The sequence below is a fragment of the Urocampus carinirostris genome, chromosome 2 (genome assembly GCF_059441175.1).
Source record: "Urocampus carinirostris isolate Australia breed hairy pipefish chromosome 2, RoL_Ucar_1.0, whole genome shotgun sequence".
NCBI classification, from domain to species: domain Eukaryota; kingdom Metazoa; phylum Chordata; class Actinopteri; order Syngnathiformes; family Syngnathidae; genus Urocampus; species Urocampus carinirostris.
Window position 1 is genome coordinate 19483409 of NC_142350.1, and position 25989 is coordinate 19509397.

General features: G+C 41.8%; 1 protein-coding gene across 1 annotated transcript in view; it reads left to right on the top strand.

Annotated features, from left to right (window-relative positions):
- The window catches only part of LOC148371275 (ephrin-A1-like), a 34870-nt gene extending 8881 nt beyond the window's left edge, over positions 1-25989 (top strand). The window contains exons 2-5 of the mRNA XM_088329275.1: positions 16569-16864; positions 19128-19193; positions 20500-20583; positions 22531-25989. Coding sequence (XP_088185401.1) covers positions 16569-16864; positions 19128-19193; positions 20500-20583; positions 22531-22649 — 565 coding nt within the window. The 3' untranslated portion in view covers positions 22650-25989. The remainder of the gene's footprint in view (positions 1-16568; positions 16865-19127; positions 19194-20499; positions 20584-22530) is intronic.

A 25989-nucleotide genomic window follows, 5' to 3' on the forward strand; every position in this document is an offset into this window, starting at 1 on the left:
AGATTTAGTATGTAAACCTCAGTCATATGCAATCATCCTTGGCACAAGTCTGCACTCCTCTAAATAATGTTATCATGTTCTTGCGGTATCGGCTTTGAAAAATTGAGTTATTCCAGGTATGTGTCTTCCCAGTTAGGGATTAATTTGGCCTTTAACCACTCAATATGCACCCGTTTTTTGTATCTGCTCCCATACAAATTAGGGCGCGGTCTTCACGGTGCGCCCCAGAAAGAGAATGCTAACCGGCGCGACTGATTGGAGGTCAGGGGTCGCCTTGTGATGAAGTGGCTGGGGCCTCTATCAATCTGTCAGTCATTCCGGCTCGGCGGTGGTCCATGAATGCCGAGCCGCCACTCATCGTCCCCGCCCCTTGGGAAAGTCTCATTCTCCGGGCCGCCTTTTTTGATTTTGCCAGCTCTTTTCTATCAGGACCTTACAAGCTGTCCCTTCTCAGTCTGTTATTTCCGTGGTACTGCGTGAGAGAGGGGGAAAGAGGGAAGCCTTTTTAAGAGGTGTGGAATTTTCTTAGCATTTTCTTGGCACTGGAGGGGATCAGTCACAAGGCACTTTCCCCCCCGCCCGGAAGGCTTTGCTTTCCCTTCCGTTCTCTACTCTGAAAACTCTAGAACCACTTCTTGTTTTTTTGACTCGCATGACTGCAGATTCTTCTTGGGTGTCTTGCGGAAGTAAAGCCACATGTGGCCTAAAACTAGGGGGGTCCTGATCCCATACTTCAAAGGTAATCCCAAAAAGACATTTTTTTCCAATTAGGCAGAGAACGTGTGGTGTTCCTCCCTACAATTATGCAAATATGTTGCAAAATACTCCACGCACTAAAGGTCTCACAATGGACCTGTTTGGCTTATCTGCTTTAGGTCATTGAGGAACCAAAACACTTTCAAAATGGTAAATCCCAATAACACCACAGGTGAGGCAGCTCCAAAACAGACAGAAATTGTCGTGAACGGCGATGGGATACGGCTTTTTTCTGCTTGGAGATAAGCGCTTTTGGCTTTTTGCTTGTGTTTTTCGCCACGTGTGTCGTTGTTGGGATAATTTTGTCCTTTTAGATCCCCGTTAACGCCGGGGCTGCCGAGCGCTTTCCGGTTTTATTTTCTCCGGTTGGCGCTCGTTGGCTGCCCACTGTGTGTTGTATGGCTGGCTAGCCTGGCGTTAGCTCCTGTTTTGCTGTTTTTCTTGGTTTATTCCCGTTGTTGTTGTTGGTTCCTAGTTAGCCTGGCTGCTCACCGGAATACACGGATACAATATATATAGATTTTGTGCCAAACTTATTATCCTACCAGTTTAAAAATTTGGGATTACCTTTAATTTCGGTACCGCATTGTTGAATGACCGAAATGACAGTTGATAGTGGTATTGGCTACCATTTTCAAATTGAAAAACCACGTGTTACTACGTGTCCATTTTTAGGAGTATAAATCATTCATGTAAATCATTCTGTCAAGCGTTTTTTTGTCTAGTAAACAAAAGATCACTGAAAAAATCTGATATCTACTGTATTTATCTGTGTATTTTATAGTTCTTTTGTTTTTTTGTTTTAATGTATTACTGATCATTGGATAAATAAATGTTTCTACATTGCAGGTTTTGACTATTGCAGGTCACTTTTGGGATCCAACCTGGGTGGAAAATGAGGGATTACCTTATATATTTATTTGGAAAACCTTTACTTTGTGTCAGATAGCATCACGACATCTAAATCAATGATCTCGCTAGACTAACCATCCCGAATGCGTCCCGACCCACTCAGGTTTCGCTTCTGACGCGGCAATCTAGCGGGGAATGCCGAGCGAAAGCAGCCACAGATAAGCAACTCACATGTTTACCCATCAGCCCTGAGCAATACTCTCACAACCCCTGTTCCAACTTCTCTCCCAGCCGACTCCTGTTTCTCTTCTCCCGGTTATGTTTTCAAATTCCCAAGACGATCCCCATCATTGTCCGCCCCGTTCCGCTTAATCTGACTCTGCAATCTGTTTGATGAATTTAATCTGGGTTGGAGCTTGTCAAACGGATGTAATCGTCTCTTACGGACTCGGCGATGCGCGTTGTTGTTTTTCCCGCATCTCCCCGGGTAGCGAATCGGGCCAAAGGTTGTTTCCTCGTCGCCGGCTTACAATGTTACACGCCTGGGCTTTTCCGTTCAGGTCTTGTTTTCCCGGGAAAAGTGTGTATCCTGTCCGTGGCCTAAACAATGGACGTTCTCACACGTCTCGAGTACACGAAGGAATCACACCAGCGTTTCCCAGGCTGTTTAAAACCCTGTCGTAGATTAGAAAGTGATTCGCGGATTGTTTTATTTAAGACGGACGCGCCATTGTCGAGACACCAGGGCCATATGGAATCAACCTTCCCTCGCTGTCAGATACGCTTCGTCTCTGTTTGGGATTCTGAGTGTCTCCTACTTGGCCCCACTCCCCTGCCCATCCTCTTGTCTCTTCCTTATCTAGGCACCAGACTTCCCCTCCTGGCTCAGTCCTACACAACAAGGATTCAGAAGAAGGGTTTTGCCTCGTAAACAGCCCCGTGATTGCGGCGTTAATCTCGAATTAGCCAGACGGGGGCCATCGGATTTTATCTTGCTTTGTTGCATCAATATAGGACATTGTTTCATTTATTGTGTAAACGCAAAACATTGAGCTTCTTATCCCCCCACCCGACAAACTGTATTATCCTTATCTGGAAGTGACATCTACTTCGGCTACCTTTTAGACGGCTAATGGAAATCGATCATTTAGGATGAAAAGGTTTATAGGTTACTTGTAAAATCTGGAACAATCTGTCACTGTGAGTAGTACTGTAGCTGTTTTCCTTCCAGGATGTATTTCTTGCCCCGAGTCTAATGTTAGCAGGATTCATACTGGGGTTTGAAATTCTTGAAATGTTTGAATATTAATGTTGTGCTTTCAATCATTTCAAAAGCTTCACATTTTGGCAGAAGTGCTTGTAAATGGTTAAAGTTTTTGCCATGCTTCCCAACAAGTCTGGTTAAAAATGATGCTGACACTACTCTCTAGTGGATTGCATTTCTTCTTCCATCATGATTAACTGTAGCTGCCACTAGTTTGTACGACATTGTCCAACGCCGTCACACCCAAGAGGACCAGTGCATGCTACACCTAAACATGGCACTATAAAATATGTATTAATGCAGGGATCATGTATAAATTATATACATTTATTATGGGCCCTGGTAAAAACTAATTGCAACGAAAAATGTAAGCTTTGTATAAAATCTTTACCCAAACAAATATATCCAGTATATAATCAAGATCTAAAAATCGTGAGTTTTTATTAATTGGTTGAAAATTAGCTATGAAAGTCTTTACAAAGTGCTTGAATTTGGCCATGAAAAATGTGTAAGAACCCTTACTTATACTTTGAATCCTACCCTAAGGATATCCCTTACTGTAGTTTTTCGGGACGGCAGCAGAGTGAGAGTGAGTTACTGTTGCATCGAATCGACTCTGCAAAATCGATACATCTGCTTCCTGAGCAAGGCCACGTCAGCGTTGACCTTATATGCCGCAACCTTCTTTTTTTCTTGAGATCCAAATGTCTCCTAGGAATGCATTCAAGACCACATTGCTGAACAGCATGCGTATTCATCTGAGCCCCCGCAGAGCCTGCCAAATCAGCCAATTATTTGCCCGCCCCGGAGCTTCGACTTTGTCCGTTTGGGCCGTAGTCGCGGGCGGAATAACAGATGAAGTCGTCTGACAAACAGGGTCCGTACTGGGGCTTGAAATCTTTGAAAATGCTTGAATTTTGGGTAAAGCGCTTGTAAATGCTTGAAACTGTTGTCAGTTTCTCAACCAGTCTGCATAAAAATGACGCTGACACTGCTCTCTTGTGGATTCGTTTTGCCATTTCTTCTTCCCTCATGATTCAACTTCAACATTATCGGCAAAATGCTTTATGCACAACATACAACACAGATGAAGTGACTTCCTCCTCCCCACGTGCAAACATTCAAAAAAGAAGGCACAATACTAAACTAAAAGCAGCAAGATCGGAAAAAAAACAATTTGCATATAAAATACATAAGGTTTCAAATAAAGAATGTGCAAAATATGGGCAGAATCTAAATAGAGCAGGTTTGCATTGATTTGGCAGAGGTGTAGGAGGGGGTAGGGCAGGGAGAGAGTTCAGAGTCCTGACGGCCTGATGGAAGAAGCTGTCCTTGAGCCTGCAGGTTCTGACACTGAGAATCTGCAGTTTTTTTCTGACAGCAGAAGGTTGAAGATGCCTAACTGCACTTGGCATTACCTTGTACGGCATTGTCCTATGATATGCCATTGCTCCCTATGGGTTACACTCAAGGTGCATGCTACACCTAAACATGGGACTATAAAATGTTTTTTTATTGCAAGGATTACATATCAATTATGGACATTTATTATGGGCCATGCAAGGAATTAAGGTAGCGTTTCCCAGTGGTAAATTGTAATGGGAAGAACTTCCTGCAACTGAAAATGTAGGCTATTCATTTTTCATGTTTTTGGGGAGATATTTGTCTCAAAAACAAACATTTTCTCGATTTACCCAAGAGATGATAAATGCACACAAAAGATTAACATGTGTAAATTACAGATAAAGTTTCATGTCGGATTTCTTTTATTAATGGTGCAGGAGGAAAATTGGAATAATGGCGTTCAAAGTCCTTAAAAAGTGCTTGAATTTGGCTCTAAAAACGGTGTTCGAACCCTGGACATATAAAGCAGATTGCAAGTTGATCATCTGGAAATCACACAAAAAGCGTCTGCCGGAATATTATGTTCGAAAAGGAAGTCAAAGGATCGGATGTGTTCCTATTACGCCAACAGTGGGCAGGAGAAAGTTGCATTTCTGGAATACCAGTTGAGTGAGTTTGTGATTGGCTCTGCAGGTCTGGCGTGAGTTGGAACCGGGGGTTTGACGCTTCGGGGTGAGTGGGGGTTTTTTCGTGTGTTCTCATCAAAGGGGAACAACGCGTGGGAGGTGGTTGTGAGTGACAAAGATTTATGAACAACGGTAGCATAGCATCAATTTTCTTTCTGATCTGGTTACAGGTAAGATCTGGCCTGACAAATCCAGCCCGACACAACCCGAGCCTAAACGATTAATATGCAGGAACGAGCTCGAAGCAAACATGAAATGTCATAGTTTATTTGAGAGAACTCGGGAGGAGAGGTGATCGATGGTAACAAATTATCACCTTAACGTTTCTGTAAAATTCGCCAAAAATCCCAATCCAAGATGCACCCAAAGTAAATTGAATGCTGTTCTTGAACCATTTGAAGAATATGGACAGTTTTGGTCTCTTTCGAAGGTAACACTCTGAAGTTTTGTCCCAAATTAGAATAATCACTGCAAGTGCTAGCATTTTGTAATCTGAGTTGGAACACACAGAAATAGAAGGTTTTTATTCTTACCTGATTTTTTTAATGCAATTAAATGACCGCAAAATAGTATTGCATGGGCATATTAGATCAAAAACAGGTATATATAGAATAGCTTGAAGCCTTACCTAGTACCTTGTGAAATTTAATCACAATATGAAAAAACATTGTGTTTTAAACTTTTTTTCTCAGGGTAGGTTTAGGTGTTTCTAAAAGTGGCCATTTGTTGACAACAAGTTCACAACCCCTAACATTTTGGATTCCTGTGTTTTACTTTGGCAATTTTTTTAGATATTGTGAAAGAGTTGTAAACGTTTGAACTCTCTTTACGCATCTCTTTCACTATCGTGCACACTTGCAAATAAAATGGGTGCGTAAAAACGAATCACTAGTAGAGTTACGCACACTTAAACAGTTTTTTGTGAAGGGATTTATTTCAAGCAGAACTTTCACTTCAATGTTTTTTTTTTTTTTTTGCATTTTGTGATTTGTATTTCTAAAAATGCTATTCATAAACACAAGGGAACTGAACGTATGCATGAACGATCCATGAACTTTCGATCACCATGGGAATCGCAATCCATTGCAGAGGACGACGATTGGACTTTTTTTGAAAGGAATAAGCTTTGTTGCAGAGTTAACTGCATATTACTATTTGTTCATATCTCGTGACTCTCACCACACTGCTTCACTACAGCTACTAGCCATATGGGAACGCTAATACACACTCATTCTGGATACAGGAAGCAATGCTAGTAGTAGTAGTAAGTAGATGGGCCTCCTCAATGAGTGGACAAAGATCTGACCGAAGCAACTCCCGCCATCTAATGGTGATTTAGCATACTGAAATCATTACCAGCGGCTTGATACTTTCCGATAAGTAGTGCCAAACCCTTTCAAATGGTTTTTAAAATAATGCTCGGAAAAACAATACATAGTTATGGCATTGAATGAGTTAAGAACTCGTTACCGACTATTGTAACATTTTCTGTACCCAGCTTTGGGCCTTACTGGACCACCCTCCCCCTTTTCCCATCCTCACCCCTCGGCATTAAGCAGGGTCTGGTGCCACTCAATGGACTGAGCCTGGCTTTTGCTCCAGCCAGTAATCCAAGCTTGGATGAGACGATTAGGTGGTCCCCTCCTGCCCCAGCAACTCAACTCCCTTCGCTCCCCCCTACCCACATTCCGGGTTCACTCATCCACAATGTAGGCCAGTCACCTTTTAAATCACATTAGCGACCAGTGTAAAAGCTCATGGAGGAAAACAACCATGCTAGTGTGGTCGGCGGCCTTCAGATGAATAAAAAATAAGAATCGATCCAGTTCGCTTGCCGGGTTCTAGCCCAAACGCTTTGTACCTGACCTGGCATTTGTCCAACCGTTTTTCCCCCCTCGTCTGACATTCGGCCAATACCAGAGTGACGAGATGAGAGGCGAACGGACGAATGAAAGGAGGTGCTGAAGAAAGCGGGACACTGGTCGGAGAGTATTAAGAGGAGAGATTAGAACTCTCCTGGAGAAAGACCAGTAAATCTGGAATTCCTTTGGTTGGGATTACATCCCCGGATAGAAAATAGCAAAATATTGTCAGCGGTGTTGGGTTCCTGGAATGCAATTACTTTTCTTGGTAATGAGTACTGTATAGCGTTATTAACTCGTTCAATGCCGGGCGTTTTTCTCAAATTGGGGAGCCAATAGCGGCCATTTTGGCTCATTTTTGAAGGCCTGTGGAAAAGTTTGTTCTGTAGCTATATAGAATTGATACATCAAAAGAAGGCCTGAACCCCTATCTTTTGTTCGTATGTTCCTATCTCTTTTAGCTCATCGTTTAGTTAAAGCAGGTGAAGATTGCTAATACTCGTTTCCAAGAAAATTGAGAAACAAACAGCTAATTGTGAAAGGATGCATTTCAAGCAGAACTCTTGGTGCTTTTTTTTCATTTGTGATACCGCCGTACAATTCAACCTAAACAATGGGAGTGCACTAGTCTTATAACTGTTTATTACAAGAACTGTTGATGAACTTTCACATGATTTCGGTCACCATGGCAATTACGTTCCGTCAGGTGATGACGTTCCTGTGGATGTGCACGAAACGTCATCTCTCTCCGACCAGACAATAAGGATGGGGTTTTGTCCTCTTTTTTTTTAAATTAAAAAAACCTCTGTTGAACATGGGGCAGCCTACACACACTCATTCGCCAGATACAGAAAGTTGGGCTTCCTTGATGTGTGGACAAAGATCTGAACAAAGCTACTCCTGCCATCTAATAGTGATTTATCATACTGAAATCATCCCCAAAAGCTTAATATTTACTGAGAAACACCAAACTCTTTCTAATAGTTTTAAAATAAAACAAGAAAAACACATTTTTACAATTTGGCACTTAACGTTATGGTGTCGAATGAGTTAAGTGCACTTGAAAATTTCGACTTGAATTATGGCTAAACAAACAATGGACCACCAGACTTTACTTTCGCTTCCTTATGCAGTTTAGAATTGCAAAAACACCCACGGCAGGGGGGAGGACTTTACCGACACACATTTGTTAGCTTAAAGCTTCTGGCGACGAAAAGCTAAGCCGGCCCTTTTGAAGTGCGCTACACTGATCAGTTAATTAAGCCGATGATGCGGAGTAGCTCGACGGCGCCAGAACAAAAGGCTGACGGGTAATTCAACCTATTTGCTGTTAATAAAAGAGGAGCGGGAGGGCTAGGGGATAGTCAGCACCTCTTTGGTGTGGAGTCAATATATGAAACAGTGGCTATTGATAACTGTAGCACTCACTCACACAAGCCCCACAGAGAGAAACTTCAAAAGCTGGTCCCAAAGTTAAACCCTTTGACCACAGCCACCGTTTTTTACCCCACCCCCTTTCCACAGCTTAAAGCGACTGGGAAATAGGCATAATTAACCCCCTCCACTGTGACTTTAATACCCCTTTTTTTGTCTTTTAATTGCACACCCCCTACCGACCAACACATTGAGACCATAATGTGGCCAGTTGGAAGACACCGGGCGTGGTTATATAGGAGGGTTGGGGGCGGAGGTGTGTGTGTTTATGTTTGGTATATGCAGTAAGGATGGGTGTTACTGGGAACTTTGGTATCGATCAGATCCAGGTAAATACAAGGTCCGATACCGATACTTTTGCTTGGAAATGTCATGATCATCGAATAACTGAAACCGTCCCGCTTGAGATAGTTTACAATTTCAATAGGATTTTTTTTCAACTATAATGATTAAATAAGTACATTGTAAACTTTAAAAGTTACAAAATAGATATAAATATTTCTTTTGCAACTGTTTCAGAACAAAAGCCAAGAGAAATAAACTAAAAAAGCGGAAAGGTGATTAAAATATAAATCCTTTATAAGACTTTCAACAAGACACCTTAAGTACCCTCCACTGCACATTATTTTGAAACTTGTCTCTCATTGGCTCATTTGCCATAGTGACAACTGATTTACAAGTCTTTGTTCAGTAACGTGTTAACATTTTGGTTGCAGCTCATTGCTCTCTTTTTTTCATGCGTTTATGTAAATGTGTGGTGTTGCCACGAAAGCAGACCATTTCACCACACCAATTAAACCTGGCATTGTTCTTTTCTGGAGTGAAGAAAAGGTCCACACCGCACAGCGCTTCCTATTTGCCTGTCATTTTAAACATCTGGTTAATAGATTTGGCCCTCTCTTTTGCCTTGCAGACAGGATGCAGCAGCAGGCCAGGTAAAAAAAGTGCAAAAGGGTTCAATCAGAACTCAGGCTTAAACTTAGAGAGTGGCAGATAGAGACATCGGTCGAGGAGCCAAGTATCAATCCTAGGACAATAGTATCCAAGGACTTGCTTAATATCGATAATATCGATATTTTGATCGATCGGCCCATGCCTAATTTGTAAGGGTGAGTGGTAGGAAGGAGGGGAGGGGTAAATAACCTTGTCAGGCGAAACACAGACAAGTGTGTTTGCTCAATAGTGTTATCGATTGCGAACCCCAAAGGTCCAAACACGTCGTTGGTGTACACATAGCGTGCCGGGTTCAAATCCTCGAGCCCAGGGGGGGAGTATTTTCCTGGCGCCATGTCTCGGGTTCGCCACACCGATCATCAACACGCCAAAGTCTCCGAGCCGGCTTATCTGCTCATCGGCCGTGAAGGGAACTCAGTCGAGCGCCTGCAAGAAACTGCCGGTCCGAGGGGCAGGGGGGTAGGCTGTCGGTTGGAGACGCCGTGTCTGTACCTAAGGGGGTTTAGGGCGGCCAAAATTTTACAAAAAACACGAGTTAATGAGACACAGGGGCATCTGGAGCGTGTCACACTGGCACAAACGTTCGGCTGCCACCTTGGATATTACCCCTGGGAAAAAGGAAAAAAAGCAAGAAAAAACACCTTTTTATAAATCAGAAGCTTTGCTTGTTCTAGTAGGCCTTTCCTGCCATTTTATCTTTGCTTAATTCCGTGTCATCCACATGACAGCGAGCTAAACAGCCAAAGAAAGACCGTAACCGTAAAGCTTCAATCTCCTTCTCATACAATGCAACTATGTGCCAAAATATTCACGAAAATAAACTGCATCAAATTTACATCTGTCTGAACTATCACAAGATATAGCTGTTTATACATCATATAAACACTTTTTAGAAACTTACGGCATTGCCTTGTTAACCCTTCAACATGGATGGAGATGGATTGGACATGCAAAAGTCCTGCCTGCCATTGTCTGCGTGGATTGCTGTTTACGTTTAGCTGGAGGTACCAGAAGTAGTATTATTTCACGTAAACACAGAATATATACGTAGAAGACTTCCGAATGAAACTAAATCTGTTTTTAGCTTTGTATTATAATATAAACACAGTGAATTTAAAAAAACACTTTTCGCATGGGCAACACTACGTCAGTGGCCTAATTTATATTACTTGAATACCAGTGTTGGGTATGTTGCTGAAAAAGAGTAATTACCTTTAGTTACTAGTTACTTTATTTCCTGACACCCAAAAGGAGAGTGTTACTCTGAAAGTAACAATAGTAGTTAAAGATTTCCGTATATAGATGCATGGAAAACACACCCTAAAACAGGGGCGTCAAACTCATTAGAACTCGGGGGCCACACGATAGAACAAACATTCTGTCGGGGGCCGGACGAGTAGATTAAAGAGAAAGAAGAAGAGAGATAAAGAAATAAGAGAAAGAGGGAGGGGAAAGGAGAGAGAGAGAGAGAGAGAGCGTGAGAAACAAAAGATAAAAAGTTGTGAGAGAGGGGGAAAAGAAAGGGAGAGGAAGAAAGAAATCCAAAGATAAATAGAAAGACAGAAGAAGAGACAAGTGAAAAGAAAGCGCTTAGGGTAGGAAGAGAGAAAGAGAAAAGTGAGAAAAGTGAGAAAAGGAAAAAAAGAAGTTAGAGCAAACGAAGTTAAAAAGACACAGCGCAACAAAGGAAGAGAAAAAGAGAGACACAGGTAGTGAAAGAGACAGACAGAGCGAGAGAGCGAGAGAGAGAGAGAGAGAGGGAGAGAAAAAAATACAAGTACTGTACAATGTCTTTGTGAGAGGAACCTGGCTTTGGCAACATCAAGTTGACATATTTCAACCTGCAGCTTGTTTTTCTCTTGCGCTTCTCTGAGTGTCGTCTCGCGGGCCGGATTCAATCCCATAGCAGGCCTGATCTGGCCCGCGGGCCGCCTGTTTGACACATGTGCCCTAAAACGTCTTTCACATAGCCACATGATAAAAGAAAAATGCATCCACAGGCACTTTGAAGCAGTTATCCCTTGATATTTCTCGGCTTGTGCAATCTCGAGAGTTTCCAAACAAACGCTTTGCCAAGCCACTCCATATCCATTTTGTCCCAGGGCTTCAAACCACTCAGAGATGTCTTTCGAGTCTCTGTAACTTTTACCTTCCTTGTGCTTTTTAGTACTCTTTTCTGGTTACACTACCCTAGGTATGTCAAAAATGCAGTCCGTATTCTCTCTGGGTGATTGCTATTTTAAATAAATGCAAACTAAATACTCCCTCCAGCCACTAGAGGGCATTGATGAGATTGTATAGCGCAGTGAGTTGGTTCACGTGTAAAACTGCATTCACTCAACTGATAAAATTAACCAGGAAACAGATTCATTGCCAAACATAAAAATATCTCTTTTCCCTCTTGCTTGTAAATAAATGCGTTGAATGTATACAGTGACATCCAGTGCTCAAATCATACATACTGTCCCTTTAAGAATGGTCTTAGAGGGGATCTTAGCGCTATACCGTTTAGATTCGAGTTCTACCCGATCCTTAAAGCAACAGCACATCGGACTTTTGCAACAGTTCCTTTAAGATTGAATCCCTTTTCAGACTTGTCAGGTCGTCTGGATCTGATATTCTCGCTGGGGTCCTACCGGACAACCCTCAGAGGAGTCATTTGCAGCCCCTGAGCCTGTTAAGGACCGATCCCCCAAAAATCCAAAGTCTCGATGCAGTAGCCCAGGCGTTGACAGGCCTTGCCCGACGCGTATTTCTTCACAAGAGCAATAGAAAGTGATATCGGTCGCTCGTTCCCGGCGCTTGTTGTGTCAATATTTAAAGTCCACCTTCAGGACCCCCACCGGGAGATTTAGGACAGTAGGAGGACGGTAAACCGATAGGCATCGCTCGGCAAGGGAGAGTAGGAGTTGGGGGTTTATGAGCGTGAGCGGCAGCTACTGTTTAAGGTTGTTGATGGATGGGGCTCACTGGGAAGAGCGTGAGGCTCCACTTCCTCGCCGCTGTGGGAGGAGAACTTAGCCTTCGTGCATCTTTTGGTCGAATTCAAGCACTTTTAAGGACTTTCACTGTCTATTTTTCCAAATGTGCAGTTCGGTTCGGGAATGAATCGTGTATTTGGCAGGGATGCGAACATGCCTTCAGTTTACATACGCAACTTCTAATCTTGCGTGTGCATTTATCAAGACATATGATATTTAGAAATTAAATGTATATCCTAAATACATTTAATTTTGAGATAAATCTCTCCCCGTATAGGTGGTGAGTAAACATGAAAATGTAATATTAACCCACTGGAAAAGCTACCTTCGATTTTTGCATGACCCATAATAAATAATTTATACGTCATCCTTGCACTCATACACATTTCATTGTGCCCCGTTTAGGTGTAGAAGAACCCTTTCTGGGTCTCTTGATGTGTGTAAAATCCTTGAAAATGCTTGAATTTGAATGCTGTGTTTTCAAGGTTTGAGAATTGAAATGCTTGTAAAGGCTTGAAACCGTTGCCATGTTTCACAACAAGTCTGCTTAAAAATTAGGCCGGCATTGCTCTATGGTGGCTTTACTATGCCATTGCATTTCTTCTTCCCTAACTGCAAGTGACATTAGTTTGTAGGGCATTGGCTTCGCCCCCTACGGGTAGCGCTCAAAAGGATAGGTGCATGCTACACCTAAACAGGGCACTATGAAATGTGTATGAGTGCAAGGATCACGCTTCAATTTTGGACATGCGAAAAAAATTAAGGTAGCATTTCCCAGTGGTAAATTCTAAAGGTAAGTAACTTCCTTCAACTGAAAATGTTGGAGGCTGCAGTAGCTGGGTTGGACCCTGGATCTCTGCGCTAACCACTGATCCACCAAGCCGATTACTTTTAACAATACTGGAGGAACTGGAAAATTGGCTTAAAAAGTCCTTAAAAAAGTGCTTGAACTTGCCACAAAAAAGGTGTTTGAACCCAAAAGTGTCATCTTGTGTGCAACTCGTAGGGGAGATGACGCTTAAAAGGAAAATACTGTACAAACCAATGCTAGCTGCAGTTAATCACAAAGGAGGATGGAAAACAATGGCGAAGGCAAGCTACCAAAGACCAGTGCCTGCACCATGTTTAAGCAGGCTTGTTTGGGAAACAAGAATTTAAACCCCAAATTTAAGTACTTTTCGATTCTTAGGCACAAAACATTAAAATTCGAGCATTTTTAAGGATTTCAAGCACTCGTACAAACCCTGAGAACGGCGGCCTCCCTGCCCACGCCAAGGAATAAGCCTCAAATTCTTTCGGATAAAGAAAAAAAAAAATCCACGCAGACAAAAACTGGTAATAAATCCGACCCGATTTTGACGCTGCTACTTTGTCTTCTCCTGGGGCAGGAAGCGGCGTTTACGTCGTAAAAGCAAGTCAGGGGCAAAAGGGGGTCAATGGGAGGCAGACAGTCCGACCCGTCGTCTCCGAACCGACCCCAGTGGAGACAGGTAGTGGTAGGATCACAAGAAGGGGTTATTCAAAGGACTTTTTTTTTTTTTTTCAAATAAATACTAAAATGCTACTTACCCCTTAACAGTCCTGTAAAACTTGCCCCAAATCCATATGAAAGATATATGCTGACCTTGAGCCCTTTGGAAAATATGAAAAACAGGTGAATTAATTGCTTGAAGTCTTAACTGGTACCTTGTCAAATTTGAAATCTGAAAAATTAAACGTTGGTTTTCGCACGTTTTTCTAAGGGTAGAATTAGGCCTTTCCAAAGTGGCCATTTGAAGATGACCAGTTAAAACACTAAAACCTTTGCAAATGTGTATTTTAATTTGGTCAGTATTTTAGACATTGTGAAAGAGTTGTAAATGTTTGAATTCTCTTTCCGTCTCTATCATTATTGTGCACACTTGCATGTAAGAACAGTGTGTAAATAGGAATCACTAGTGGTGTTATGCACACTTATTTTAGGGTCTAATTTGAATAGAATAGGGACATCTTCATATTGGTTAATTCAAAATTTCATTGGCTAACCAATAAGTCAATCATTATTTCAATCGATCACTATTGGCCATAGTTATTCGGAGGTAAAGAAAGGGTTTCTTTATCAATACAGGCCTGTATAGGCTAATGCTACCTGTGAACTGTGAAACAAAGCCTGCAATTGGCTGAAAAGGATGTCCATCAAAGGTTCAGAAGCCTATAGAAAGTAATTTTACTCTTCTGTTTATTTGTAAACGGGAATTATGGGGCTAAACAGACGGCTAGCAAAAAGGAACGTCCATAAATGCAGAGATGCTTTTAGGCGATTTTTTTTTGTTTAATCTGTCGACATTATTGTGTGTTTCGGAGTAAATATTGTACACAGTTGGATTCACTAGACTCTCACTGACACGGATATAAGCAGGCCATGGCTGCGTACTATCATCGAATTTAATGGCTGCAAGACCACATCTTTGGTGAGATATGCCGGATTTATAGTTTTCGGGTACCTGTTTCAGACTGATGGTGATGTTTCTATGATGCTTATGTATTGAAATCATATCTTGAATCCCAAGAGTTGAAGCTTTCCAATGATATGTGACATGACGTATTTCAGTGACTGGTGACATTGCACCGACACGTAAGACAGACGATGCAGTAATAGTACACGTTGACAATCACCATCCTGTGCATCTCCTATACCTTCCAAGTATTTGACATGTTTACACATTCGTTACACATCTCTTCCCGGATGCGTTGAATCTTCTTATTCATGAAAACCATAAGGAGCTGAATTGGTAGAACCACCTGAAATAATGTGCTGTCTCGTAAAAGCCGCTACCGTGTCAAACAGGTATTTGGGGTTATTTTTATGTGCAGCAATAACCTTAGAAAAAAGGCTGATTTAGCATAGGCAAGAGCTGTTTTAGAATTCAGCAAGCTGTCGCTCCAGGTCTGACAGAAAACCTCAAGCTTGGTAGCGCGCCATTAGCGTTTAAGTTTCCTTCAGCGCATATTCTTTATCCTCCTTGATTTACTGCTGCGTGCGGTAGCTGTAAAACTCTTCTGTGTATATGCTAAACCACACAATCATAAAGCCTAAACACTAAAAAAAAGTTTGACCCAGACACTTGAGTCATTTAATTTTGACAAGTAAATGAGAACTTTTCTAGATTATTAGAGAAGGTATTTCCCTCTAAAATATTCCTTAGTAAAATGATCTGATATAGCAGATATTCTACTTTTTTTTTCTCTCATTTCAAGAATACTTTTCTACCCCAAAAGTATATATAACGCTTGTGATGAAATCAGGAAAAGAATCCACCATTGGCCTTTCTAAAAAAACTAGCAATTCAGTTTTTGGGAGAAAACATGTGTTAAAAATAGTTTGCAATAAGAAAAAATATAGAGTATATAACAGTGTCCCAAAAATGTAAACATAACTGATTTTATATAGCCAATTGACTTTTTTCCATATCAGATTTGCTTTTGGAGTAAGAACATTGAATAATGGGCTTACGGCTGAGATTATACAAGTGTAACAAAATAACAACTGTAGATCTATAAATAAAAACCCCGAACACAAAACTTAAGCTGAATACATGGTCTATATTGTCATTACACAAAAGTACAACAAAGTTTGAGGGCTTCTCCTTTCAGTCCAAGAAAGTGATTTTGAGAGCAGCTGACTAACTGCAATCTAGCATCAAATATCCTCGAAATACAACTATAATGAATGTAGCGGTTTCCCATGAGTTGTAGCTCCAGGTGATTTGTTTCATGGGTAATGGATCTGGCGTTGGGGAGATACAGGCTCGTCATGGGTGGCTTGCTACATATCTGTAGCAAAAGGCTGAACCTTGCTTCCTCTTGAGACGCCACCTCAATCCTTTCCCTGACCCGATAATAATCTAGCATTGGGTATCCTCGGATAGGCCCAGGTCTCTTTGATGATAAAAATTCGACCGTCCCAAATGTAGCCGTTTTCCAAAGGTTGTAGCACTAGGAGATTCATTTTATGGGTAATGGATCTGGTTTTTGAGAGGTACAGGCTCGGCATGGGTGGCTTGTTACCTAACCGTAGCAGTAGGCTGGACCTGCAGCACCACTGATGCTTCCTCTCCCAACGCTACAGTCAGTCCCTTCCCCGACCCAATAACAATCCACGGAGCACCTGCTGGTGCTTACCATTTCTTTGCACTCTACTAACTTTCCCCAGAGTCTGAATTAATTGGGGAATTTCTTTTCGATGTATGAGCCGCTGAAATACTAGCTGCGGCCTAGGCTGTGCTTTGTGATTTGTTTTGAGTGGAAACATTGACCTGTGCACACACTCAACCCAGTTTGATTGACAGCATACACAAGCCTATTGCAGTCACGCACACCGACAGTTGCATCTACCCGACACACACACACAGCCATGATTCTATATTTTTACTGACGTCTTCCTTGGAACTTGCAGGTTCTTGTGGGACGACTACGCGGTGGAGGTGCGTCTCAACGACTACCTGGACATCGTGTGCCCGCACTACCCGCAGGGCGAGGTGGCGCTACTGGACGCCGAGCGCTATGTGCTCTACATGGTAGAGCGCCAGGACTACCAGTCGTGCAAGCCGCATTCGTACGACCAGATGAGGTGGGAGTGCGGACATCCCTTCGCGCCGCACGGGCCCGAGAAGTTCTCGGAGAAGTTCCAGCGCTTCACACCCTTCACTCTCGGGAAGGAGTTCCGGCAAGGAGAAAGCTACTACTATATCTGTGAGTCAAGTTGTGACCTGTTAAACTGTCCCTTGCAAAAGTATTGATGCTGCCAAGACCATGCTTGGCAGTGGCGATGGAGTTTGCATATTGATGTGCAGTGTTACTTTTATTCCAAAAATAACGCTTTGCATTCAGCCCCAAAAGTACAATTAGGGTCTCATCATCATCTTATGTTATTTGTGTTTCCCATGGGGCTTCTTGCAAACGACAAACGGGCCTTTTATGGTATTCTTCCTTAAAGGGCAGATTTATGTAGAGTACGACCAATAGTGGTCTTATGCACCTCCCCTGTGAATGCCTGCAGGGCATTTAATGTGATCATGTGCCTTTTGGTTGCTTCTCTGATGAGTTTTCTCTCTGTATGGTAACGGTTTAGAGGGAAGTCCAGGACTTGGTAGGGTTGCAGAGGTTTTATGCTCTCTCCATTTTGATTTTATTGATGGCACAGTGTTCCAGGAGGTGTGTAAATGTTACAAAAGTATCTTGTATCCCATTCCTGCTTTGAACTTCTGCAGACTAGCAAAACATCTGCCTGTTGTGCTACTGGTCTTCATAACACTGTCTGTTCTTCTGTGTCTCCTTTCACAAATATCTTAAGCCATCACATAGCGGATGCATTCAAACTGAGAATTAACAATACGCAGGTGCACTTTGTTTGTCATTGTTAGTCATTTAGGTCGACATTAGATCATTCGGAAGCTTAAGGGAACTTCTGGAGTCAGGTGGCTGACCTGAGAGAACCGGGGGGCAATATTTTCGCAACACCTATTTTTCAGTTTTTCGTTGTAATTATAATATTCAATTTAATACTTTCACTAGGAACTTTACATTTCTTCCAGTGACAGTACGTGTCCGGTGAGGCTAAGTCAAATGTACTAATAAATGAAGTTACATCTTATCTTTGATTGGCAGAGGAAGAAAGCAATATAGAGGCTAGCATGGATTAAAACAAAATCATTTTATTGTCCTAGCTTAGCTTCTAAATGAAATCTATGCGCTGCCCCTTTTGAATAAAATTGTCAATAGGTAGGTCAGCATTAGGCCCGCCAACAGGTATTGAAACGGCTTGCGGGACAATGCCCAGAGAAGCGAAAGAGAAAAAATGAGCTTTAGTTGTAAATATGTCCACTGCATGTTGCTTTATCTCTTGCGCACTTTCTCACACTCAATCTTTCTCTCCTATTTTCAATTTATTTCCCTCTCATTTTTCTTTCTTCCGCTCTCTCCTTTTTTCTTTCTTCCTCTCCCCCTCTTTCACTTTATCTGTCTCCCCTCTTTTTTATTAATCACATTATTTCTGCCGCTTTTACTTTTATTCTGCCTATGTCTGTTCCTTTCGTTCTATTTTCATATCTCTCTCTGTCTCTGTCACACTTTCTTTTACTCTTATTCTGTTTTTCTCTCTCTCATTCTTTCTTTTACAACCCTCTTTTTATCTTTCTTCCTTTCTCTTTTTCTCTCTTATTTCTCTATCCTATTCTCTGTCTTTCTGTTTCCCTCTCTCTCTCTTTATTACCCTTTTTACTTCTCTCTTTCTCTCTTCATTTCTCTTTTTTATCTCTCTATCTTGATTCTCTGTTGTTTTTTTCTCCCTATTTTGCTCTCTCTCGCTTTATTTCTGTCTCTTTATGTCTTTCGAGTCTATCTTTCTCCTCTTCTTAATCTCTTCTTTCTATTTCTCTGTCCATCCCTCTTTTTATTTTTGCCTCTTTCTCTCTACCTTTCTGTCTCTCTTTCTGCCCCACTCTCTTTCTCAATCTGTCTCACCCCCTCTCTTTTTTTCTGTTTCTCTTTCTCTATCCCTTTCTATCTTTCTTTATCTCTCCTCATGTCTTTCTCTTTTTACCTCTTTCTTACTTTCTCTTTCTCCCTCTTTTGTTTTATTTCTTTCTTTCTCTCGCACACTATCCTTTTTTCTTTTCGTTTGTTTTTCACCACGTGGCCCCTGAGCTCAAAAGAGTTCACCACCCCGGGCTCGACCTTTCGCAACTCCCGACATCCCGCTCGCCGACATCTAGCTTATGTCTGAAAGTTTCCTGTAGGCCGGCCCGGGTGAAACGGCGTGCGGCTTTTTTGCTCCGACGGTGGCCGTAATTAGATAAGCGGCGGCAGCGGGGGCGCTCTCCGCCTCGTCACAGATGGCCTCCTAAAGCTTTACGCGTCGGTTCGGGGTGCGCACGCATGCGCGGGATGGATTAAGCAAGAGGATAAGTGCATTAGCTTGTATGCTAACGCGTGCATGTGTGTGTGTTGTGCACAGCCAAACCTTTACACCACCACGGCGAAGAGTGCCTGCGGCTTAGGGTGGACGTCGTTGCGGCCGACGGTGAGCATCAACTTTTGCCTCTATACCTTCAAACACGACATTTCCGGTATACGAGTTGGATTGGCCACAAAAATCTCTCTCGCTATACAAAAAGAAATCCAGTTTCACGAGCAGTCCCAGGGGCTACCACTGGAGACCGCTCTTGACTGGCTCAGAATACTGACACTGATGCAGGCAAAAAAAAGAAGTGTGTTGTAATATTTGTGTGTACGTTCATTTAAAGTTACAGTAACTTTCATTTTCCGTATCATGAACAATCTCTTACTCTATTCCATGGAATACCTGTCAGTTTCCACCAATTGCCCCCCTTATTTATGATTGCAAATCATTATTAAGTGAAAATAAACCTTACAAACACAATGCAGAACCAATTTACTCACAGCAAGACAGACTATGGTAGGGTCTGTTGTCTTTTGTTTCTGGTTTGGACATTTTGTCAGTGCTTTAGTGTCCATTTGTTAGTTACTTTATTCCATGAGTTTTCCATTTCTAGTTTTGGTCTTTGTTTCAGGTTTGGAATCTGTCAGGTTTTGTTTTGTTTGGGCATTGCGTTGTTTTGTGAACTTTTTTTGTCACTTTTTACCTTTTTTGTTACTAAATATCATCCCACTTCTTGAGCCCCCTGTCTCCGGTTACTGCTTCCCACACATGGGTCCATCAACTCAAAAACAGAATGACCCGACCTCCTTGTCGCCAGGACGGGAAACTAGGGGCGGCCGAGGAGCTTTTTCCTTGCCGCCAGGACAGGAAACGCAGTGCGGCCAAAGGGCTTTCTCCTCGCCGCCAAGACAAAAACATATTGACTGAAAAGGAACAAGAGATCAAGCAGGGTAGGATCACCATCCAGTATTAAGGAGTGTAATTGACCCTCCGGTTCTTCTTAGCAGAATTAAATTGCCAAGTCAAAGGCCCGCGATTCATTGACAAAAAACCAGTTGCGGCCGAGGGGCCTTTCTCCTCGCGCCAAGACAAGACCGGGTCCTTTGGTTGCACTGGAGGCAGGGATGATATTTAATAACAAAATGAGGAACCAACTGACGGATAAACAAGGGTTCATCAAACAACGAAATGCCCTAACAAAACAAAACCTGACAAAGGCCAAGGCCGTATGTTTGACATACACAATTTGTAATGATCAAAAAACATATAAAACACGAGCAAAATATATAAATTGATAGGTATTTGATCACTTTCACTCAAACGAGCAATTCATGCTACAAGCACGATCATGCAACGAATCAAGCTTGTATGAAGAGGCATCACTTTATTGCTTTTGCATGACGTCGCCATTTTTTTCTGCTTCTAGGTTCGCAGGAAGCCCGGGTAGGCAAAGGGGGTAGAGACGGAGCTGGGGGCGGGGTCCACAACCCGTCTAACAGGCTTCCTGCAGGTATGTTGATGAACAAACCAAAATGTACACTGTAATATTTGACCACTAGATGTCACTATATTGTGTAGAGAAAACGAGCGCTATAAAGCACAAAGAAGAATACAATTAATGGAGACTCAAAGTGACCAAACATCACCGTTTTACTTCTTATTTACTTGCCCAGCCTTGTCCAACTCTTCCAGCACACATGCATTATTGTACAATGGAGATACTACAAAAAATACCCCAGAAATACAGAGACCCCTCGCTGCTTTGCTGGTATTGCAGATTTTTAAATGAATTGTCTTTATTGTCCTTGATATCAATGTATTGTGCATAGTGTGTCTAATAGACAGCAGTATGCTGTAAGTCAAACAGCGGGGCATACGCAGTCAACGTCTCCGAATCAAAGCAAACTGGGAAGCATAGTTCCCGTTAGCTTTTGGCGGCGCATTACAGTGAAAAGAAATCTATCAACTAAATCTGACTCTAAGGAAAGTCAGAAGAAATGCCGATCACCAAGCAGGTGCTGCGTGGATTGTGATTGTGTCTGCTTTTGCTTTAACATTAAGCATTTCAAAAGTAAAATGATGGAAAAAAAACTATTTTTAAAAAGTATAAAGAAATAGAACATTTAGATGTCTGCACGTATATTAATTCACAAATCAAAAAATTAGGTCTCCAAGATAGGCCCCTTGGCCCAATGCAGCCTAAATAATTGCCGACCGATGCATCACAGCGACATTTAGTGGTCAAATAATACACATTGTCCCTTTAAAAAGTCTCATTGTGCCCGAAATGCCAAAGGGAGTCAGCCATTTTGCTTTAAAGGACTGGTTCTCTAGTGGTATGACTTCAGGACCCACTAAAGCACACAAATTACATGCTGCGACCCGAATCAAAAAACATTCTCAAATTTAGAGAATAAAAGTATTATGCCGTTTAAGGCAGTTATAGTAGAATACACTCACCTTTTTTCCAGAAAACCAAATAACAAGAAAAGCCGAAAAGACATACTAAAAGAAAATCATGCTTGAAATATAAATAAAATGTGTACCTTAACAACAATGAGTATTTAACAATGCAGATGATAAATATGAATATACTGGTAAGAAACAAAAAATATAACTCTTTAAAACATTGTTTGTACCTTCCAGCAGCATTGTAGTGGCAGACACTCATACACTATTTTCGTATTTTACAATAATTTTCTTTATCCACTCGAATGTGTTGTTAACGTTATTTACGTTTCCTTACCCTTATCACCAACATTATTGCGACCCATTGTTATGGGCAGATAAAGGAAATAAAACCAACACAATCACAATCAAATGAGATGTGGTTACTCTGAAACACAAGTGGAATAAACAGAGATTGACCAAACAGGTAGTAGAGCTCATTGGGAGCGGATCGCCATCTGGTGTTAAGGAGGGTAATTGATCTTCCATCGCTTCTTCTTAGCATTAATTTACCAAGGCAAAGGTCAGAGACCCATTGACAACGGGTCCGTGGCCTACTTTTGGGTCCCAACCCACCAGTTAGGAAACACTGATTTGCGATAAATGTCCTTCTTCCACTTGAACGTTGTTATCACTGTTTCCATGTTTCTTTCCCCTTATTACCAACTTTCTTGCGACCCATTATATTGGGCAGAAAGAGGAAATAAAACCAAGAAAATCAAAATAAAATGAGGTACGGTCCTTCTTAAACGTGGCAATTGACTGAACATGAAGAAGAGATCAAGCGGGAGGTTATCACCTACTCATCTACTGTTAAGGAGCGTAAATGACCCTCTATTTTTTTAAAGCAATACTTTCCTAAGGCAAAGGCCCGTGACCCATTGAAAACGGGTCCGCGACCCACTTTTGAGTCCCAACCCACCAGTTGAGAAACACTGCTTTAAAACACTACTTTTGACTCGATTCCCCACCGAAACTAACACACCGCTCTCCTTCTCCTATTTTACAGCGGACGACCCGGTGGTCGGCCTCCCAGAAGTACGAAAAAGCGTTCGAACCAACTCGGCATCGTTGACGTTACCGTCCGTCCTGTGCTTGTTGGTCCCGTTTTTCTTGCTGCTGCACTGAGGTCTGCTCTCATAAACTTTTTGGGAGGGTTTTCCGGTGAGAACACAAATGGAAGGACAGTCTGAAACGGACCAAACCACAGAGCGCCTGAGCTCAGCCCTGCGGTGGGACGCGCGGACACCAAAAAAAGAGACGGGACTTGCAACGGAGCCAAAGATTGGTCACCCTGCCCATAGTCGTCTTGTGATTTTGTCCCTCCCCCACCGGTATTGTGTTGTTACAGTGTCTTGCAAAAGTAGCGGCCTCCCACTAACTTTTCATTTCGGGCTTCAAACTTATAGATCAAAAAATAAAAATATTTTATAAGACTCAAAAACATGTGAGACACAATCGGGAAAAAGAACCCCATTTATGCAACATATATTGTGCTAAGAAACTATAATTGAAAAGTAAACTTTTCAATAATATTCACCCCTTTTAAGTTAATACATTTTGCAACCTTCTTTTGCTGCAATCACAGTCTAAAATCTTTTTAGGTATTTGTCTTTAAGTTTTGCACATCTTGAATGAGAAATATTTGCCCATTCTTCCTTACAAAACACCTCAAGTTCCTTAAGGTTAGATGGTGATTGTTTGTGAACAACATTTCTCAAACCTCTCCCTAAATGCTCAATAGGATTGAGGTCAGGACTTTGGCTTAGCCATTTGAATTCTTTTATATTGTTAGTTTTAAAGCATTCCATTGTAGATTTTGCTTTATGTTTAGGGTCGTTGTCCTGTTGGGAGGCAAATCTGCACCCCATTCGCCAACACATTTTTTTACTAGAATCGCCCTGTATTTGGCTTCATCCATCTTCCCATCCACTCCAATGATCTTCCCAGTCCGTGCTGAAGAAAAGCAACAGAGCATGATGCTGCCACCATGTTTGACAGTGGGGGTGGTGTGTTCTGGGTGATGTGCAGTGTTACTCTTACGCCAAACGCAACGTTCTGCATTCAGCCGAAAAAGTTCAATTTTGGTCTCATCTGACCAGAGCACCTTGTTCCACATGTTATTTGTGTCTCCCATGTGGCTTCTTGCAAACATTCAGAAAGGGTCGTCTTCTTTCCACTCTTCCATAAAGCGCAATTAATTAATAGTTGTCTTATGCACAGATTGCCTCACCTCAGCTGTGTATGCTTGCAGGTCACCCAATGTGATCATTGGTTGCTTCTCTGATTAGTTTTCTCTTTGTTTGGGCCGAAATTTTAGGAGGACGGCCAAGTCTTAGTAGGTTTGCATTGGTTTTATACTCTCTCAATTTCAGTATTATTGATTGCACAAAGTTCTGAGACTTAATGACAGAGACGGTCATAGTTAGTCATTCATGTCGAAATTGGATCATTCCGAAGTCATCGGGGAACTTCAGAAGTCTTCTGGCTGAGCTGAGAAAAGAGGTAGCTAATATTATTTGCAACACCTACTTTTTTTTTGTAAAAACAATATAATGTTAAAACAATTTGGTACCACTTCATGTTTGGGTCTCACATGTGGATTCTTAGAAAATATTTTCAGTTTTTAAGCTTTAAGGTATAAGCCTGAAATGTGGCATCTGACAAAAGTTTTCAAGAGGGGGTGTAATACTTTTCCTAGGCACTGTATGTCCCCAAATGTAGCATTGAGAGACTGTCGTCGTGACAACCACACATTTCCACGCGCTGCCCCACTGCCATGGGAACAAACTTTTTATTTTGTACATTCTGTGAAGATAATTTATGACATTGGGAGAGAGGTTTCCTGTACTTACCGCGAGCGAAGGAAAGCGGCGCGACAAAATGGACCGGCGCCGAAAACAAACACTGACTTGCTATGTGTTTTTGTATCCCGCGGAGAGGCTGGTCTTCTCCGTTTGGTCATCTCACCTACGTCCCTAAAAGAAAATAACACATACCCCAGTAAAGTTCAACCAATAACAGGCTTGAAAAGGGCTCTTGGGTAAGATACGGCACAAAAAAACTAGCTCTATTCGACCCAAGGCCCACTTGTATGAAAGACCGGCCCAGCCCAGAGCAAACATGAATATACACATTTTATTTGTGAGGAGCAGGAGGAGGGTGAGCTTCTCTTCCGCTGATTTAATTTTTATCTTTTATCCACCCTTCATTGTTTTTTGTTTATTTTTCTCTGTGGAGGATCCACGCGGTGGATTCCTTCCCCATCTCGTGCCGCCGAGGTTGCAGATGCGCGGAGAGCGTGGGCTCATCGGCAGTAAAGAAAAACAAACAAAAAAATACAGGTGGATAATTTACAAAAAAAAAGTCAGCAAGAGAAGTTCGGTCCAAACCTGAACATAATGAATGACATTTTAGGCCTGACCCTACCAGAATTTCGAGTTAGGCCTGGGCTTAAGATCTTACCTCCAGTCTGGGGTTAAAAGGGTGTGGAGGAAATACTGTATTGATTCATGTATAGCGCGCACTTGTGTATTTGGCTCACCCCTAACTTTTGATGTTTAAACGTAATAAGACATTTTTCCCAGCTCAAACTAAGCATTGTAAGTGACAAACATGTTTGGATAGGTGCGGCCATTATTAAAATCCTTTATTGACACAATGCCAACATAAAATTTCAAATACTCTGTATTTATCTAATGTCCTGTGTGTGATTCATTATCAGATACCAAAGAGTTGTTTCACTCATTGTGCTTTTTTGCGTTTATTTATATCTTTCAGGACGATTTTCTGTTTTTTTCTATCTTTAACATTTGTCTCTGGTACCGTGAATAAAATTTGTGTGCTAATGAGATATACTCTGATGCCTTTCGTAAGTCATCTAGATATACAAACTAGTGGTTATGATTTGGCGCTCGGTTTAATTCATATTTTTTGTTTTTCAATTGCGGTCAGCGATATTTTTCGATTGATCAGCCATTGCACAAATGTGCCGATATACCGTAAAACCTCATGTATAACGTGCACCTAAACTTTTGGAGTTCTCTTTTAGGAAAAATTAAGCGCATTGTACACTAATAAATACAGTACTCCCACCCGTGCGAATTACATAATTTAAATTCAAACACACTGCCTCAATTGCCCGATTCACTCTCTGCAAAATCTTATTGCACCCCCCCACCGGGAACATTTTCTCCTCGGATCTACACAATTCACGCAGGTGACTCTTTTTGACTTCTCCAAAAAGGTGAGAGGTTTTCATGCCTACAATAAGCTATGACCACATTCAGTTGGAATACGTAAAGACAAAGCACAACCGTGTGATGAAAGCATTTTGTTGTTGTTGGTATTGATGTTGTTTTTCTTGGTGGTTGTGTTTTTTTACCAGGACAACTTTTTTTTGTACATGCGTGAGAAAAACAAGTGTATCATATGTAAATACATAGATTATATAAAGAAGAAAAAAGAA